We start from the raw sequence: 19,502 nt of genomic DNA, 5'->3' as shown, positions 1-19,502 counted from the left end.
TGCCCTTCCACTGCCCAGGCTAATCACTATTCTGATCTCTGTCACTGTAGATTGGTTTTTACCTGATTTTGATCTTAAGATAAATAGGATAAACCAACATGCATCTTTTTTGCCTGATTTCTTTTGCTCTACATTATGTCTGTGAGAGTCCTTCGTGTCATGTGTAGCAATAATAGTTTATTGTTTTCATTGTAATATAGTATTTCATTGTTATACCACAATTTATCCATTCTTTACTTGACAGGCATTTGATTTGTTTCCAGTTTGGGGCTATTAGGATGATTATAATCATCCTTACTATGTGTTTTCAGTTGACATAACTAATTATTATGATCCTGGCCTGATCTAAGACCACCAGGGACAAATGTATAGTCCAACAAAGTCAGGTTTATTGACTCCTTGCAATGAGGGAGAACACGTACCAGAGGAACCATGGAACATCTCATTAAACAGGAAAAGAAGAGTTAGAGGGTTTTTGGAAAAAGTGGAGTTCAAGTGAAATTTAGGTGAAAACTTAAAGCAAAGTAGGGATGTGTATGTAAGAGTTTGTACTGTAAAAATAGACTCAGGAGCCTGTTTCCTTGGAAACTTGGAATGTTGTATTCAGTAACCCCTTTATTTGAAGCTCCGTATGTAGGTTGGAAATTGAGGCTGCTTCTCTCTCACTGACTTAAATCTTCCAGGCAAGAATGGAATGGTTCATTTTAATGTATATGATTTCATACAGCAAAGTTTCTGACAGTCTGTGATTTTAGAGAATGATATTTCTCAGTAAGATAGCATTGGTAATTCAGGGCGGGGGTCATCATGTGATACTTTACATATGCAGCATATCCTTGGGAGAAACATTGTTTCTTCTTGACTTTGCATTTGGATTTGTGTCTGTCCTCCCAGTCTGATGAATGGCAAGGCAGATTACTTTCTCATTCTGATCCAGATATGGGTGTGTTACCTAAATTCCCTATTTTTAAAAAAAAAAAAGTTTTCATCTGAAAAGTCACCTTTTGCTTGAGTCCAGTTGATGCCGAAAGCTCGGCTTCTGTGCACTGGTGCCAAATCGAATCTCGGAGACAGAGTTTGGGGTGAAGTAGAGAAGAATAGCTTTATTGCTTTGCCAGGCAAAGGGCGACAGAGAGGGCTCCTGCCCCTAAAAACTATGTGTTCCAACCTGGGAGGATTTGATGAGAAGTTTTATAACTACCATTCAAGGGTGGCGTTGCTGATAAGATTAGAGTGTGTGAAGGGCCTCCACTCTTCTAATCTGGCCTCAAGTAATCTTGATGAGCTTCTCTGGTTCTTTTAATGTAGCCTCAGGTGGTCTTTCTCTGGTATGAAGAATGTTGACCTCTTAAAAGAGCTTAAAGGCATTGTTATGTGTATCCCTTGAGGTGGAACCAGGACCCTGCCCCAAGGCTGCACTGTTGTTCCCTGGCTGCGCCTCCCCTGTCTTTGCATCCCTTCCCGGATTAGCAGCAGTTCGAATCTGCCCTTTGGAATTCAAGGAAGGTCATGGAGGCTGGAGTCAAGAGACAGGGGACAGAAAGGCTTCCGAGCCCAGGAGCCCCATAGGGTCCTGCTGGGTTTCACAGTTACCTAGGAAGCCAACTAATTACAAAGAATTGGCACCAAAGGGATATGAGAGGTATCAACAAAGAAAATGACTACCTGTCAGTTTAAGTGTATGATTTTAGCTGACTCACAAGTAAATTTTAGCCAGGTATTTGGACTCATACCAGGGACTCACTAAGGTTACACAGAGCAGTATTAAGAATAAAGACTCTACAGGTATCATGATTAAGAGGTAACAAGTCTGTCAGCAATCCAAAAGTTTCAACTGGCAAAGGAAGAAAAAATGTAGCTCAAAAGCTATAGTATGCACATTAAAGTATGATAATCAGTGTCTTTGGTCATCTTTTTCCATGGGTCTTGGGCAGATGATTCATTTCATGTCATCAGCTAGATTCAATAGACTTGTGTAGAAACTGATTTTTGCAGTCATCTATTTCTGAAGATTTTTTTTCATCTCCAGTTTGAGATGTCCTACTAAGGCAATCTTGCACTGATTTAAATTGGCCCATGTCTCTATAATTAAGAGACAGGAATACAAGGATCATCACCCTGTTTTACTGTTGTGTTAGTTGTTAACAGTACCTGGCAAGATTCTATCTATTGAGGTTAGAGAGAAGTTTTTCAGAAGGCAGTTTCTGAGTTCTAAATGAAAAGGTTATTCAGAGGAAACACTTCTTGGACATGTTTGAGTATAAAACTGTGTGTACTGTACAAGTCTCAGCTGTATTAGTCTGTAATAATGTAGAAACTGGAGTTGGGGGCAGTATTCCCAGATGTATAAGACACTCAGTTTTGGGTTCATTGGGAGAGAGTTAATGGGCTCCTAGGGAATTGACCTCATTTTCTTTCAAGCCAAACAAATAAAGAAGCAAAACCTACTTTAGGCTAAGGAGATCTAAGAATTTCTGAAAGTTTACCTAGCTTAAGTTTGAAAATTCCATTTGTCCTTTTTATTTCATGTGAAGACCAGCGATGATAAATGTGATAAAGATTTTGAGATGTATTGTCTCACAAATCTCCTTAGTAACAGTTCTAGAGAAATGAGTGTTTACTAGGTAAGTAATTAGAGCTCTCCCAGGTAGGAAACACAAACTCAAGCAGCATTTTTTGGCCATTGTTAAAGGTGAGCCTTTTTAAACAACCTTTGATCCATCCTAGAAATAGATATACAATAACCAAAACAAAAGTATTTGTTGTCAGGAAAACTATTTATGAAAAATTATCTGAAGTATAGCATACCCATATGTTCTTCTACATTGGTATTTTTTTTTTACATTGGTATTTTTTAAGCTGCAGGTTGCAACACAATCCATGACATCAATTCAGATTCTTTTTTAAAGGCACAAAATAGCAAGTATTTAAGTGCATCAGTTGGATTCTTAATAGGTACTATACCTTGAAACTTTTGTGGATTTTTTTTGTTTGTTGCTTTGTTAGCAATTTGACTGTGATGTGCCTAGGTGCATTTTTCTTGTTGTTTGTTCTATTTAGTGTTTATTGAGTTTCTTAGATCTATGAATTGATATTTTTCATCAAATTGGGGACACTGTTTCTTAGTTTTTCTGTCCCAGATTCCCTCTTCTCCTTCTGGGACTCCAGTTACATGTTAGACCACGTGATGTTGTTTCATAGGTCACTGAGGCTCTGTTCTCCCTGACCCCCATAAACACACATAAGGTGTTTTTGTTCTCTATACTTAAGTTTAGTTTCTCTTGCCCTAATTTTAAGTTCATTGACCTTTTCTTCTGTAGTGTTCAGTCTGCTGTTTAAGCCCATCAGTGAATTTTATTTCAGATATTGTATTTTCTGGATCTAGACTTTCATTGAGATAGATAAGATAGATAGATAGGAAGAAAAATGGATCGATGGATGGATGGATGGATGGTTACATACATATATAATACACATATATGTATAGTTTCTATCTCTTTACTGATAATTTCCATCTGTTTACTTATTGTGTCCATCTTTTCTCTTAAATCCTTGAATAAATTTATGATAGATGTTTTAAAGTCCTTGTGTGCTAATTTCAACATCTGTGTCATCTCTGAGTCTATATCTGTTTTTTTAAACTGATTATGATTTTTATTTTTTTCTACTTCTATATTCATTTTTTTTATTGTATCTTGGATGTTGTGATACAACATTGAGTGTCTGGATTTTGATCTCTTTATTTTAGGGTGTTTAAAGCATAAATTAACTGGTAGGTCATTGCAGTCCTTTCAAGGCCTATGTCAGGTTTTACTACAGTATTCAGCAAAGTCTTTCCTCTGGGTGGAAACTCGTTTCTTTCCTGGTACTGTGTGATCACTAGAACTTGCATTTAGCTTACAGCACTGTGTTAGCTGTTTTTCTGACATACCTTGCATAGTCTTGCTTCACTTGTGGGCAATTTAGTATGCAACCAAAGACTTTTCTAAGGAGACATAGTTTTCTCATTTCTGGCCCTCTGCCCTTCAAATTCCCACTGCCTAAGCAGCCCCAGTCTATAGTCTTTCTTTCCTGCACCCAGTGAAACTCTCTCTTTGGGTTCTACTTTCTTGGAAAGTACCCCCACGCAGAAATCAGGGGTGAGTGGGGATCTTAACACCATCTTTCAAGGATTACAACCCTGTGATATCTGTTAACCCATTGCCTCAAAATAATTGCTTCATATAGCTTGTATGCACACATGTATTTGTGTTACGTTGTAGTTGTTTATAGCAAAAGGGTAAGTCTAATTCCTGTTACTTATTATACCTATAATTATTATGCCTATAATAAGTAACATCTTTTAGAGATAAATGAGAATGTATAATAGAAGACCTCCCCATCTTTGTATTTTTATAAGCCAAAGACACACCCAAAGGTACTGCCAGGATTTTCTTTAAAGCAAAACAAAACAGCTTGGAGTCCATTCCTGCACACAGAACAATGATACTGGAGATTCTAGCATTCTTTGCCATAAAGCATGGCTGTAGTAATTTTAGACTTGTCATAAGGAATTTGATTTTTTTTAAGGAATATTTTTCTTACATGTTAAAGTAAAACATCTTAAATGTTTATGCTGATATAAAAGAAATGAAATTTTTATTTTCAATCATTCATACTGGTATGGATGGATGCAGTTGATATTTTACTATATGTTTAATTGAAATTTATAAGCTCATTTTTCTCTGGTAATTTTTTAAGTCTTGAAATTTGCTGATTATGTAATTATTGAAAATATTTTCTTTCTTTCCTTTCCATATTTATGCCTTTTATAATTTACCTCTAGACCTGCTTGCCAGTATTTCTAATTGTGACCAAAAAAAAAAAAAAATCTTTAACTCATCTTTGTCTCAAATGAGTGAAGTGGTTCTTTGTGAATTATAGTAATGGCTCTTGAATTAAGATATTTTTAAATTATTTTAAGAATTAAGTCATTCATGAACAACTTTTTATTTTAGATTATTTTTAAAAAGTAGATACTATATTTTATGGAATGTCTTTGAAAATTTTATGGTGCTCGCTTCGGCAGCACACATACTAAAATTGGAACGATACAAAGAAGATTAGCATGGCCCCTGTGCAAGGGTGACACGCAAATTCTTGAAGCAGTCCATATTTTTAAAATTTAGTTTGACAATAACAAACACCTAATTAACGTTTCTAAATATAATACCATCCCTCCTGATGCGTTGTGGGTATTGCATACACTAGCAACCATTTTATTAAAAAACATTAATTGCAGTTGGATTTGTTTTGGGATTCATGCATAATCCATTTAGTACATAGCAGAACTAACTCATTTTGAAGGAATTATAAATGAAATCCTTCATTTATAAGGATTTATAAGGAAATCCTACACAAGTCTATCATTTAATTCACATTGTAGTCAAGGAAGGGGAAGGTTTGCCTTCAGAAAATTCTGTGGTTCTTCTGTGATCTTTGATGTGGCCCTCCCTCGCTCTCTCCCTCCCACCCTTCCTTCCTTCCTTCCTCCCTCCCTCCCTCCCTCCCTCCCTCCCTTCCCTCCCTCTCTCTCTCTGGGAAGGTACCCAAAATGTGTTCATGCAGTGTACAGACAAAAACTGCAATACTCAATCAATCAAACTTACATTCCTGGCTGCATTGGAAATTGGCACCCCCATTTTGGAAAAGTGAAAGCATTTCCTAGAGCTGAATACTTGTCTACCTTAAGATAGCAATTCTACTGCCAGGTACACACAGAAACATACCCACATGTTCACCCACAAGACACTTATTTGAATGTTGGTTGCTGCACTATTTGTAATAGCCCCAAACTGGAAACTACCTGAATACACACCACCAGTAGAATGGGTAAATAAATTATGGCATAGTCCCATAAAGGAAGAGTGTACGGTATAACAATGAGAAGGAACAATCTACAAAGCTCAGAAACAAGCAGAACTAATGCATGGTGCTAGAAGTCAGGAGAGCAGTTGTCCTTGGAGTGGGGAGTAAATGGGAGCGTTTGGGGTCTGGTAATGTTGTCTCTATCTGGCTTCTGGTTATGTAAGTGCTTAGTTTGTGAAAATTCATTGATTATAACAAATGCACTTTTATGCATGTTATATTTTAATAAAATTTGCGAAACAAACAAAAAAAGAAGGAAAATTTTATGACAATGTTTTTATTTAGTATAATAAATTATATAAGTACTCTGTATTGCTTTACAAATCTTTGTTTTAGGAATAAAGACAACTAGATACTTTTTGCAAGTGCTTTTTTTTTTAGTGTATTTTGTTTACCAAGATTGTATTTAGGAAACTTGTATCTCTATGATGCAAGTGTATATTTTAATTTTTTTGGTCTTTTAGTCACATTATATCTTAGAATTTTAAAATTCTGTGTACTTTATGAGTAGATAATAAGCCATCCTTTTCTCTGATTTACAGACTATTTCATATAAAAGAAGTTACTCTTTGATTATTAGGAATAATTCTAAAATTGGTCTCATTAGGCCAAATAAAATATACATTTAGGAAAATATAATATTAGATTCCTGAATGCCATAGTAATATTTAATTTGACAAATATTTGTTCTTTTTAGATAATGATAGGTGACTTGGCAGGGCGGGGTGTTCATCCTACCATAAAGTTGTAGTTTAAATTAGTCTCAAGACAGAGTCTATAGCCTAGATAGAAACATCCTTAAAGTGTTTGTTTAGTCACCTACTTTTAATTAATTTTTAAAAATCTTTTATATACAAAATTGTGGTTTAATTTCCTGATTCCAACCAAGAGTTAAGTAGAATTGTTAGGAAGATACCAAATTGTTACTTTCTTTTGGCGAACATAAAGGAAGGGGTCCTCTGTAGTAAAAAATTAAGAGTTTTTGTCTTTTCCTCTTTCTTCTCTTCTCCTCTCTCCCTTCCCCCCTCCCCAGTACACATGCTTCTCATCGCATTTCCAGGATTGATCCTTTAAGATAGAATTTGTGAATATATGTTATATTTTACAGTTGACAAATTACAGTTTGAACCTCCTCTGAGAAAAGAAACAGAAGCACGGGATGAAATGGTAGGAATAATGACTTTTAAAGAATTTTCCATATTAAAATTTGAGAAACGTTATAGTCAGGTGTACTTTTACTAAAGAACAAAGTAATATACTCTTCAGAGCATTGATTTTTAAATTTTTTTTGGCGGTATGCGGGCCTCTCACTGCTGTGGCCTCTCCCGTTGCGGAGCACAGGCTCCGGACGCACAGGCTCAGTGGCCGTGGCTCACGGGCCCAGCCGCTCCGTGGCATGTGGGATCTTCCCGGACCGGGGCACGAACCCGTATCCCCTGCATTGGCAGGCAGACTCTCAACCACTGCACCACCAGGGAAGCCCCAGAGCATTGATTTTGATAACGTATTTCACACATTAAAGTTTGAAAAAGCTTCTGGTTAGGTGTATTTTGACTAGGGTACAGTGTATAATATACCATTTTAACCATTCATTTTGACACTTCTGAGTCTTTTGAAGAATTCATATGAATTTATTAAGTATATGGAATTTTATGCTCAGCTTTAAGCTCTCAGGATCTTTTTACTTAATGATTCTGTTAGATTTGTAGTATGATTTTGCATTGCCTTACTGTTTTTAATATTTAATTGTTAATATATCTTCTTCTTTTTTTTAACCATTGCTCTTATTTTGAGATTACTATTTGGTTAACCCTTTCCTTAACTAAAAAGAAATAAACAATAGATAGAGCTAGATATTATTAGAGTCAGCCTAGATGTTATCCTAACATCTACTTTATTTATAACTGATAGTAAAAGTATAGTTTTTAGAGTAATTGTCTTCTGTTAATGGATCTCTTCATTCTTAACATCTGCAAGTGGTGTTCTTCCTACTGTATGCGTTGCTGGACAATAAATTTTCAATTTCCATGCTAGTCAGAAAAAGTATGGCACCAGTAAATTAAAGGTGATTGAATAATACAGTGTTTAGTTCTCCATGCTAATGGAGTAGTGATGCACATAATTCAAAGTTAACATTTTTGTTTTGCTTTGGAATATACTTTACCAATATATTGGTAAAGAGGGCTTGTCACATTTTAAGCTGTAAGTATGTTTATAGATTCTGTTAAGTTTAAGTCATCTAATAATGAGTTATTGACATAAATGTGTCAAATGACAGCAAATGTAGCTAGAGATTAAACCGTTGAAAGCCAAGGTGATTAATAATCATGACAATGAGTATGTTCTTGAATCAAATAAAATGAATGATACCTGTTATAAGGTAGCATTTTAAACTCTTTTTTACCTTCACAGGGAGTGTCTTCAGACCCAAACTTTCTGTTACGGTGGAATCCTTTTGTTGATGGTGCAAATACTGGCAAGTAAGTTGTTTTTCTAGCTTAACTTTATTTTACTTAATTATATAAGAATACTATTTGATGGGGAGTGCTTTATTCTAATAAGCTTTAATTTTTTTCCTATAAAAGTTGTACTATGCCTTTTGTCAGTGAAAAACTTCTGACTTTTTTAAATTGCCCAAAGGCATAATGTGTTGATCATTAAGGCTTTGTGGTTTTGTTCTTTAAATCAAAATACAGTATGTGTGGTGTTAATATACTGAAAGATGAGCTACATGATCTCATGGGAAAAAATATGATAGTAGGAATCAGAAAGCCCCAGTTCCATCTCTGCAATGTGGTTACTTCATATCCTAGACCTGTATTTCCTCAACGATTAAGTGACAGGGCTGACCTAGATGAGTTGTTCCAAACCTATTAGTCCATTGCAGTGCCTAGAGAGCTCTTAGGAAATATAGATTCCTGGATCCCCACATTAGGCCTATGGATCTAGGGTTAGCAGAGTATGGCCTGTAAGCCTATAAACCAGATCTGGCCCAATGCCTATTTTTGTACATCCTACAAACTAGAAGGATATTTACATTTTTTAATGGTTGAAAAAAAATTGAAAGAAGACCACTATATGATTCATAAAGCCTACAAAGTTTACTGTCTAAACCTTTATAGAAGAAGTTTGCTAACCCCTGCTATAGAATACAGTCTTTGGGAGTGGAATCTAAGAATCCTGAAAGCTTCCTAATTGATTGCAATGACTATGGATAAATGTGTGGAACCAGTGGGCTAGATGAGTGATTCTCAAGTTTTGATGTGCCTGGAGGATCACCTGGAAATCTTGGTAAAATGCAGATTCTGATTAAGTAGGTCTAGAGGGTGCATTTATAAAAGTTTCCATGGGAATTCCCTTGCAGACCAGGGGTTAGCACTCTGCGCTTTCACTGCTGAGGGCCCTGGTTCAATCCCTGGTCGGGGAACTAAGATCCTGCAAACTGTGTTGTGCAGCCAGGAAAAAAAAAGAGAAAAGTTTCCAGGTGATACCAGTGTTGCTCATCTGTGGACCCCACTTGGAGTAACAAAGGGTTTGATGATACAGCCATTTGAATATATGATTCACTGTGGATTCCAACTCTAAAAGTCTGAATCTCTTTTTCACTACTAAGTTTAATTTCGTTTTTATTACATATTAAATGTTGCAAAGCATAATGATAAAGTAAAAAATACTTCGTATTCACTTTATAAAAACTCTATTTTATAGTCATACTAATACAGTTTGACAGAATGAGATCTTAGGTCTTCCTGTAGCTTTAAAAAATACTCTGTACCATGATCTGATTGTCTTTTATATCCCCTGAATAGAAGCAGATTTTAATGCACATGTAATGCTCTCTGTGTTTTATGTTATTGTCATTTATCACCATCTAAATTGCATTTTTCTCTTTGTATTAGATCAACCTCAAAACGTGCAATACCACCTCCCCTACCTCCTAAGGTGAGCTACTTAAAGATTTTCAACAATATATCCTTGGTTAAATAATAAAATAAAATTTTTAAATAACTTCATTGAATTTATTCAAAATTCTCTTAAACATATTTTAGGGTACAGTTTTCCTCAAGAGCATATTATGAAGATGTAAAAATATATTAAAGAAGATTTCATGAGAAATATAATATTTTTATAGCTATTAGAAAAAGGCAAAGATAGGTTATTACTCATTTGAGGCAGTACTTGACCACATGGAGGGGAGTTCATCATTTACATTCCTCATTTATTACTACAGTTGGACAGTGCACTAGAGTCATACTTTATTAAGTCACTTTCCTTGCTTGTTTGTAGTTATTAAATATTTTGTGGATTATGTATGTGATTTTATTGGTTATAAAAACGTTATCAGTTTGTGGTTAGGGCTGCTTAAAAGTCACATGGCAAGTTCATAGTTGTGTTGGGAGAGTAACTCAGCTCTTGCTTACCTTGCTTACTTGGCCCAGTGAATTGAACTATACAAGAAAAAGAAAAAAAGGCATATTCTCCTCCCCCTAAAGTCTTTGATGCATAATAATAACAAAGTGTTAATGTTTTATGTCCAAATTTATTAAAGTACTTCCGTGTCTTATTATCAACTAGCCAAGGATAAGCAGTTACCCTGAAGACAACCTCCAAGATGAAGAAAAATCATCAACTGTAAAACGTTGTCCTGATTCAGAGAACAGAGCTCCCCAAGTTCTCAGAAGACAGAGTAGCCCAAGTTGTGGTCCTGTAGCTGAGACTTCCTCTATTGGTATGGCTAGCAGTATCAGCAGGCCTGGAGTGCATACAGCTCGATACTGTGATCTCGGTAAATAAATCAAAGTGAAGGCTGAAAAGAAAGCCATTTTGTTCATATTTTAAAGAATGTCTTTTTTCTTTAGTCAATCTTATTACTGTTTGAAGCTTTGTGAAGGTTCTTTAAAGTTCCACATGGGTGGACTATAAATAGATTCAATCCAATTCAACCTAATTTGATCCCTTGCTAAATATTATAGGATCTAGAAAGATGAATGGATGACCCTGCCCTCTGGAAGTTCAGGGTCTATAGCAGAAGTTATACCCATGTGCACATAATTTCAGACAAGACATTTTGTTTAAGTGTCTCCTACAGTAAGTAACTATACGTAACAATGCAAGAGATCTCTGAGGGAGATAAGGATAGGGAACAGAGGACGTAGGCCCTTGCAGAGTATTAAAGGGCTTGGTGAGCCTTTAATAAGTGGAACCAATACTGACAGGCATTCTTAGAGAACAAGAAAGAATGAACAAATGCACTGAAACAGGAAAATCTAGAATGTGTTGGAAGTACAGTCTAGTATGGTAGAAGTGTGAGCTTTTGAAGGGTATATACTGGGAGACAGGACTTAAAAAGGTAGGTTGAAGTTAAATTATGAAAGGCCTTGAATATCAGTATTAGTAGGTCAGATTTCATTTTTCTCACAATATGGAAACATTTGTTGTTTTCATGGATTAAGACCACTGCTATAGATGCAGTGCTGCCTCTACATGAGCTAGAGAAAGGCACCAGAGATACTTTAACTCATCTGACAGTAGAAAAAATATTTCCCTATAAAGGAACACCCAAATGGAAAACAAGTACTGGGGGGAGAAGGGGAAATTACTTTTCAAGGAAAGTACTTATTTGTATGGTCATTCAATTTTTAACCATGATTCTCTTTAGGAAATGGTGATGGTATTTCAAAACTCATTAGTGAAAACACAGAAGGATCAGCGCAAGCACCACAGTTACCACGAAAAAAGGACAAGCGAGATTTCCCTGTAGGTATAACAGGTGTTTGGTGATTAGTTGTAAATAATACTGTATTTATCATATAAAGGGCATAGTCTATTTAATTCAAGAGTTTGAGTAACTGGATTTCTAAATGTATAAAGTTTTTCTTAAGGCTTTAAGAGGTCTTACAGTATTAAAAATCACTTTTCCCACAGAAACCAGTAATCAATGGCCTCCCACCCACCCCAAAAGTGCTGGTAAGAAATATTTTTATGTGAACCACTTGCCAGTTTTTCTCTCTTTAGAAGCAACAGAATATTGTTTATTTGCTATCAAGTATCTTGAGCCATTGAAAGGAAGGATTCATAAAATACAAAGGCATTAAATGCATTTGGATATACCATGGATCAAATCATGTACCCTAACTTGAGTGAGTTAGTTAGAATTGGATAAATTTCACTTTTTATAAATACGGACAGTTGGGTTCTCTGATTAGCCTACAGAGGCCAATTTAATTTTAATGTGATGATATTACTAGTACTGTGTCCTCTTCATTATGTTGGTTAAATATCTTTCTACCCCTGAAGCCATTTTTACATTGCACTATACACAGTGAAAAGGAACAGGGAAGCTTCTGTTAACTCTTGTTCTCTGGCCCTTCAGTAGAACCTACCTAAGGTAGTTCAGCCAGTCATATGAATGGGTGCCTTATAAATTGTGCCTTTTTATACAGTAAAAGTTTAGTGTAAATATCAGTCTTGTCTTTCATCACTATTATGGAGGTATACTGCAATTATAATCACTATGATGTTACTCAATAATATCATTCATTGTTTCTCATTATTAAATGTTAGTCCTAAAGATAAATAGTGATGTAAAATTCCTAGAATGTATCATTGACATATGTAGACGTTTTGATAAATTTGATATTTTTGCTGTAAAGTAGTGGATTACACAAGGAAACAGTATAAAACTCTCTTCATAGAAAGGGTTAAATTATATCAAAATATGAATTTTGTAATGAGACCATAAATATATGCAAATAAGAGTCAGTTTAACATTTCATAATAATCTTAGCTATTTTCTAAGAATGTATAAAATTATCTAATCAAATAAGTCAACATCTCTTTCTTTATAAATAAGATGGGAGCATGTTTTTCCAAAGTCTTTGATGGCTGTCCTTTGAAAATAAATTGTGCAACATCCTGGATACATCCTGATACAAAAGGTAACATTTCTGAATTTTTATATATATCTCCAACAAAATATTTATTATCAGAAAAGATCCTTATGATCAGTGAACTGAGGGCTTTTTACTTTTTTTTTTTTTTTTTTTTTTTTTTAACATCTTTATTGGGGTATAATTGCTTTACAATGGTGTGTTAGTTTCTGATTTATAACAAAGTGAATCAGCCATACATATACATGTGCTCCCATGTGTCTTCCCTCTTGCATCTCCCTCCCTCCCACTCTCCCCCCCCCCACCCCTCCAGGCTGTCCCAAAGCCCCGAGCTAATATCCCTGTGCCTTGCTGCTGCTTCCCCCTAGCTATCTACCTTACTACGTTTGTTAGTGTGTATATGTCCATGACTCTCTCTCGCCCTGTCAAAACTCACCCTTCCCCCTCCCCATATCCTCAAGTCCGTTCTCCAGTAGGTCTGCGCCTCTATTCCTGTCTTATCCCTAGGTTCTTCATGACATTTTTTCCCCTTAAATTCCATATATATGTGTTAGCATACGGTATTTGTCTTTGTCTTTCTGACTTACTTCACTCTGTATGACAGACTCTAGGTCTATCCATCTCATTACAAATAACTCAATTTCATTTCTTTTTAAGGCTGAGTAATATTCCATTGTGTATATGTGCCACATCTTCTTTATCCATTCGTCCGATGATGGGCGCTTAGGTTCTTTCCATCTCCGGGCTATTGTAAATAGAGCTGCAATGAACATTTTGGTACATGACTCTTTTTGAATTTTGGTTTTCTCAGGGTATATGCCCAGTAGTGGGATTGCTGGGTCATATGGTAATTCTATTTGTAGTTTTTTAAGGAACCTCCATACTGTTCTCCATAGTGGCTGAACCAATTCACATTCCCACCAGCAGTGCAAGAGTGTCCCCTTTTCTCCACACCCTCTCCAGCATTTATTGTTTCTAGATTTTTTGATGATGGCCATTCTGACTGGTGTGAGATGATATCTCATTGTAGTTTTGATTTGCATTTCTCTAATGATTAATGATGTTGAGCATTCTTTCATGTGTTTGTTGGCATTCTGTATATCTTCTTTGGAGAAATGTCTGTTTAGGTCTTCTGCCCATTTTTGGATGGGGTTGTTTGTTTTTTTGTTATTGAGCTGAGGGCTTTTTACTTTAAAAGTTCAACTTAGAGACTAAGGAGTGTAGGTATTATACTATTTAGTGTAACAACCTAAATAGGTAAATAGTTTTAGTTTAAGGCATCAGAATTCAAGAGTGAGTATACAGGAACAGTTCCTGGTTAAAGGAGACTAAAGAGACATCACAACTGATTGCAACCATAATTTGGCATTTTCATTTATGTAAAAGGACAATACTGAGACGATAATTGATTTCAGTAAAATCAGGATATTAGAAAATAGTATTGTTTCAGTGTTAATATCCTGATTTTGATCATTGTTGTGTGGTTGTATAAGACCTTTTTATTTTTTTTTAAGAAGTGCACACAAATATTTAGGAATAAAGGGGTATCATGCTCATAACTTAAACAGTTCAGAAAATGAAAACAAAAATGTGTGTACAGAGAAAGAAGGATAAAAACAAAAGTAGTAAATGTTAACTTTTTTTGTATGTGTGTAATCATATGGTGTCTTTCTTTTATTTTTTTTTGAATTTTTGAATTTTATTTATTTTTTATACAGCAGGTTCTTATTAGTTATGTATTTTATACATATTAGTGTATATATGTCAATCCGAATCTCCCAATTCATCACACTGCCACCACCACCCCCACCCGTCACTTCGCCCCTTGGTGTCCACCACCACCCCCACCCGTCACTTCCCCCCTTGGTGTCCATACGTTTGTTCTCTACATCTCTCTTTCTATTTCTGCCCTGCAAACTGGTTCATCTGTACCATTTTTCTAGGTTCCACATACATGCGTTAATATATGATATTTGTTTTTCTCTTTCTGACTTACTTCACACTGTATGACAGTCTCTAGATCCATCCACGTCTCTACAGATGACCCAATTTCGTTCCTTTTTATGGCTGAGTAATATTCCATTGTATATATGTACCACATCCTTATCCATTCATCTGTTGATGGGCATTTAGGTTCTTCCATGACCTGGCTATTGTAAATAGTGTTGCAATGAACATTGGGGTGCATGTGTGTTTTTGAATTATGGTTTTCTCAGTGTATATGCCCAGTAGTGGGATTGCTGGGTCATATGGTAGTTCTATTTTTAGTTTTTTAAGGAACCTCCATACTGTTCTCCATAGTGGCTGTATCAATTTACATTCCCACCAATAGTGCAAGAGGGTTCCCTTTTCCGACACCCTCTCCACCATTTATTGTTTGTAGATTTTGTGATGATGCCCATTCTAACTGGTGTGAGGTGATACCTCACTGTAGTTTTGATTTGCATTTCTCTAATAATTAGTTATTTAGAGCAGCTTTTCATGTGCTTCTTGGCCATCAGTATGGCCATCTGTATGGCCATTTCTTTGGAGAAATGTCTGTTTAGGTCTTCTGCCCATTTTTTGATAGGGTTGCTTGTTTTTTTAATATTGAGCTGCATGAGCTGTTTATATATTTTGGAGATTAATCCTTTGTCCGTTGATTCATTTGCAAATATTTTCTCCCATTCTGAGGGTTGTCTTTTCATCTTGTTTGTAGTTTCCTTTGCTTTGCAAAAGCTTTTAAGTTTCATTAGGTCCCATTCATTTATTTTTGTTTTTATTTCCATTACTATAGGAGGTGGATCAAAAAATATCTTGTTGTGATTTATGTCAAAGAGTGTTCTTCCTATGTTTTCCTCTAAGAGTTTTATAGTGTCCGGTCTTATATTTAGGTCTTTAAACCATTTTGAGTTTATTTTTGTGTGGTGTTAAGAGGTGTCCTAATTTCATTCTTTTACACATAGCTGTCCAGTTTTCCCAGCACCACTTATTGAAGAGACTGTCTTTTCTTCACTGTATATCCTTGCCTCCTTTATCATAGATTAGTTGACCATAGGTGCGTGGATTTATCTCTGGGCTTTCTATCCTGTTCCATTGATCTATATTTCTGTTTTTGTGCCAGTGCCATACTGTCTTGATTACTGTAGCTTTGTAGTATAGTTCAAAGTCACAGAGTCTGGTTCCTCCATCTCTGTTTTTTTCCCTCAAGGCTGCTATGACTATTCAGGGTCTTTCGTGTCTCCATACAAATTTTAAGATTTTTTCTTCTAGTTCTGTAAAAAACTGCCATTGGTAATTTGATAGGGATTGCATTGAACCTGTAGATTGCTTTGGGTAGTATAGGCATTTTCACAATATTCTTCCAATCCAAGAACATGGTATATCTCTCCATCTGTTGGTATGATCTTTAATTTCTTTCATCAGTGTCTTATAGTTTTCTGCATACAGGTCTTTTGCTTCCGTAGGTAGGTTTATTCCTAGGTATTTTATTCTTTTTGTTGCAGTGGTAAATGTGAATGTTTCCTTAATTTCTCTTTCAGATTTTTCATCATTAGGGTATAGGAATGCAAGAGATTTCTGTGCACTAATTTTGTATCCTGCAACTTTACCAAATTCATTGATTAGCTCTAGTAGTTTTCTGGTGGCATCTTTAGGATTCTCAATGTATAGTATCATGCCATCTGCAACAGTGACACTTTTACTTCTTCTTTTCCAGTTTGTATTCCTTTTATTTCTTTTTCTTCTCTGATTGCCATGGCTTGGACTTCCAAAACTATGTTGAATAACAGTGGTGAGAGTGGACATCCTTGTCTTGTTCCTGATCTTAGAGGAAATGTTTCCAGTTTTTCACCATTGAGAATGTTTTCTGTGGGTTGGTTGTATATGGCCTTTATTATGTTGAGGTAGGTTCCCTCTATGCCCACTTTCTGGAGAGTTTTTATCATAAGTCGGTGTTGAATTTTGTCGAAAGCTTTTTCTGAATCTATTGAGATGATCATATGGATATTTAATTTGTTAATATGGTATATCACATTGATTTGTGTATATTGAAGAATCCTTGCATCTCTGGGATAAATCCCACTTGATCATGGTGTGTAATCCTTTTAGTGTGTTGTTGGATTCTGTTTCCTAGTATTTGTTGAGGATTTTTGCATCTATATTCATCAGTGCATTTGGTCTGTAATTTTCTCTTTTTGTAATATCTTTGTCTGGTTTTTGTATCAGGGTGATGGTGGCCTCATAGAATGAGTTTGGGAGTGTTCCTTCCTCTGCAATTTTTGGAAGAGTTTGAGAAGGATGGGTGTTAGCTCTTCTCTAAATGTTTGATAGAATTCACCTATGAAGCCATCTGGTCCTGGACTTTGTTGAAAGATTTTTAATCACAGTTTCAATTTCATTACTTGTGATCGGTCTGTTCATATTTTCTATTTCCTCCTGGTTCAGTCTTGGAAGGTATACCTTTCTAAAAATTTGTCCATGTCTTCCAGGTTGTCCATTTTATTGGCATAGAGTTGCTTGTAGTAGTCTCTTAGGATGCTTTGTATTTCTGCGGTGTCTGTTGTAACTTCTTTTTCATTTCTAATTTTATTGATTTGAGTCCTCTCCCTCCTTTTCTTGATGAGTCTGGCTAATAGTTTATCAATTTTGTTTATCTTCTCAAAGAACCAGCTTTTAGTTTTTTTGATCTTTGCTGTTTTTGTCTTTGCTTCTATTTCATTTATTTCTGCTCTGTTCTCTATGATTTCTTTCATTGTACTAACTTTGGGTTTTGTTTGTTCTTCTTTCTCTAGTTCCTTTAGGTGTAATGTTAGATTGTTTATTTGAGATTTTTGTTATTTCTTGAGGTAGGCTTGTATTGCTATAAACTTCCCTCTTAGAACTGCTTTTGCTGCATCCCATCAGTTTTTGATCGTCGTGTTTTCATTGTAATTTGTCTCTAGGGATTTTTTGATTTCCTCTTTGATTTCTTCAGTGATCTTGGGTTATTTAGAGAAATATTGTAGTACAAGAAACTCCTATATACTCAGAATCATCAGTTGTTTCTTTTTTTTGTTTTACACCCTCACCATCAGATTATTTATTTACTTTATTTTATTTTAGTATAATTGATTTACAGTGTTTTGTTAGTTTCAGGTATACAGCAAAATGATTCAGTTACTCATATGCATATATCTTCTTTTTTAGATTCTTTTCTCATATAGGTTATCACAGAATATTGTATAGCGTTCTCTGTGCTATACAGTAGGTTCTTGTTGGTTATCTGTCTTATGTACAGTAGTGTGTGTATGTTCATCCTTTTGCCACATTTGTTTTACTCTTTTCTGTCTATATGTGAATTTTTTTCTGAATCACTTCAGAGTGCGTTGTGGACATCATGCTCCTCTTCCCCTTATACTTCAGTTTGTATTTTCTAGGAACAAGAATCATCTCTTATATAATCACAGTACAATTATAAACATTAGGGATATTATCATTGATATAATACTGTCTTTTAATCCACAGTCCATATTTAAATTTTATTAATTATCCCAGTAATGTCTTTTATCATCTTCTCCGCCCTTTTTTCCCCAATCCAACATCCAGTTCAAGTTCATATGTTGGATTTAGCTACCATGCCTTTAGTCTGCTTTAGTCTGGAACAGTTTCTCAACCTTTCTTTCTCTCTTGATCTTGCCATTTTGAGGCTGCTTATTTTGTAGACTGTCCCTTAATTTGAGTTTGTCTGATGAGTCCTCATGCTTAGATCGTGTTATGCATTTTGTGCAGGAATATCAGAGAAATGTTTTTGTGCTCTTCTCAGTCCATCATATCAGGAGGCACATGGTATCAGCTTGTCCAAATACTAGTGATATTAACATTGACCAGTTGGTTAAGGTGGTGTTCACTAGCCTTCTCTTCTGTCAAGTTCCTATTTTTCCTTTTCTAAGTAATTGCATAATTATTTGATTTCCCAAAGTAATTAACACATAATTAGTGTGAAGACTCATTGAGACTTCATAATATCCTCTTGTTCATTAGACTTTCACTGACTAGTTTTAGCATCTGTTGACAATCCATTGACATCTACTGACAATTTCCCTTCTTTCTCATTTATTCACTTACGTTTGAATAAATGACATGTAATGAAAATTGTGTTTTAAAAAAGGATTTTATAGTAAGATAAAGCTGAGTTAGTAACAGAATATATCTACTTTTAAAAAATAAAGAGTTGGGGGAAGAGGTAAAGAAGGTAGCATGGGTTTTAGAAAATAATTTTTCTTTGGATTGGTGGGTGGCTATCTAACTCTTAATACCATTAAAATATAGGGCCATTATTTTAGTGAATGATTTCAGAAAATGATAGTAAATTCTGGTGATTTATCTCAACTATTTTAGATCAGTACATTATTTTTGGAACTGAAGATGGTATTTATACATTGAATCTCAATGAACTACATGAGGCAACGATGGAACAGGTAATTTAGGAGTTTTAACTCAAAAAATTAGTTTGAGTCAATTGAATAAAGTAAATATCTTAATTTTAAAGCAATTTATATGAGCCTCAGTTTTAATTTTTATGATTTAAATAGTTAAAGGGGTGAAATTGTACTCTTCACATATTCATGTTGAAAGATTTTTTTCCATAAGGTTTTGGTAATTTACTGAAAGGTAGAAAATACTTATTTTTCTGCTCTTTCATACTGTTGCAGTTTGGAGGTTAAGGGGTAAGGGAATGAAAATTGG

General features: G+C 35.2%; 1 protein-coding gene and 1 non-coding gene across 4 annotated transcripts in view; both read left to right on the top strand.

The window, feature by feature from the left end:
• MAP4K5 (mitogen-activated protein kinase kinase kinase kinase 5) overlaps nucleotides 1–19,502 on the top strand; it is a 140,342-nt gene that overhangs the window by 91,771 nt on the left and 29,069 nt on the right. For 2 of the 3 annotated variants that reach the window (XM_032621212.1, XM_032621211.1), the window contains exons 15-22: nucleotides 7,016–7,074; nucleotides 8,320–8,387; nucleotides 9,807–9,849; nucleotides 10,483–10,693; nucleotides 11,567–11,664; nucleotides 11,833–11,874; nucleotides 12,761–12,845; nucleotides 19,155–19,234. In XM_032621212.1, the coding sequence (XP_032477103.1) occupies nucleotides 7,016–7,074; nucleotides 8,320–8,387; nucleotides 9,807–9,849; nucleotides 10,483–10,693; nucleotides 11,567–11,664; nucleotides 11,833–11,874; nucleotides 12,761–12,845; nucleotides 19,155–19,234 (686 nt within the window). The remainder of the gene's footprint in view (nucleotides 1–7,015; nucleotides 7,075–8,319; nucleotides 8,388–9,806; nucleotides 9,850–10,482; nucleotides 10,694–11,566; nucleotides 11,665–11,832; nucleotides 11,875–12,760; nucleotides 12,846–19,154; nucleotides 19,235–19,502) is intronic. The other variant, XM_032621213.1, reaches the window with a different exon arrangement.
• LOC116750028 lies at nucleotides 5,053–5,159 on the top strand. The gene has a single exon (XR_004348773.1). It is a non-coding gene; the product is annotated as a U6 spliceosomal RNA (small nuclear RNA).

Source organism: Phocoena sinus, chromosome 2 (genome assembly GCF_008692025.1).
Source record: "Phocoena sinus isolate mPhoSin1 chromosome 2, mPhoSin1.pri, whole genome shotgun sequence".
NCBI lineage: Eukaryota > Metazoa > Chordata > Mammalia > Artiodactyla > Phocoenidae > Phocoena > Phocoena sinus.
The sequence above is the reverse complement of the archived record's forward strand: the minus strand, read 5'-3'. Positions and strand labels throughout refer to the sequence as shown.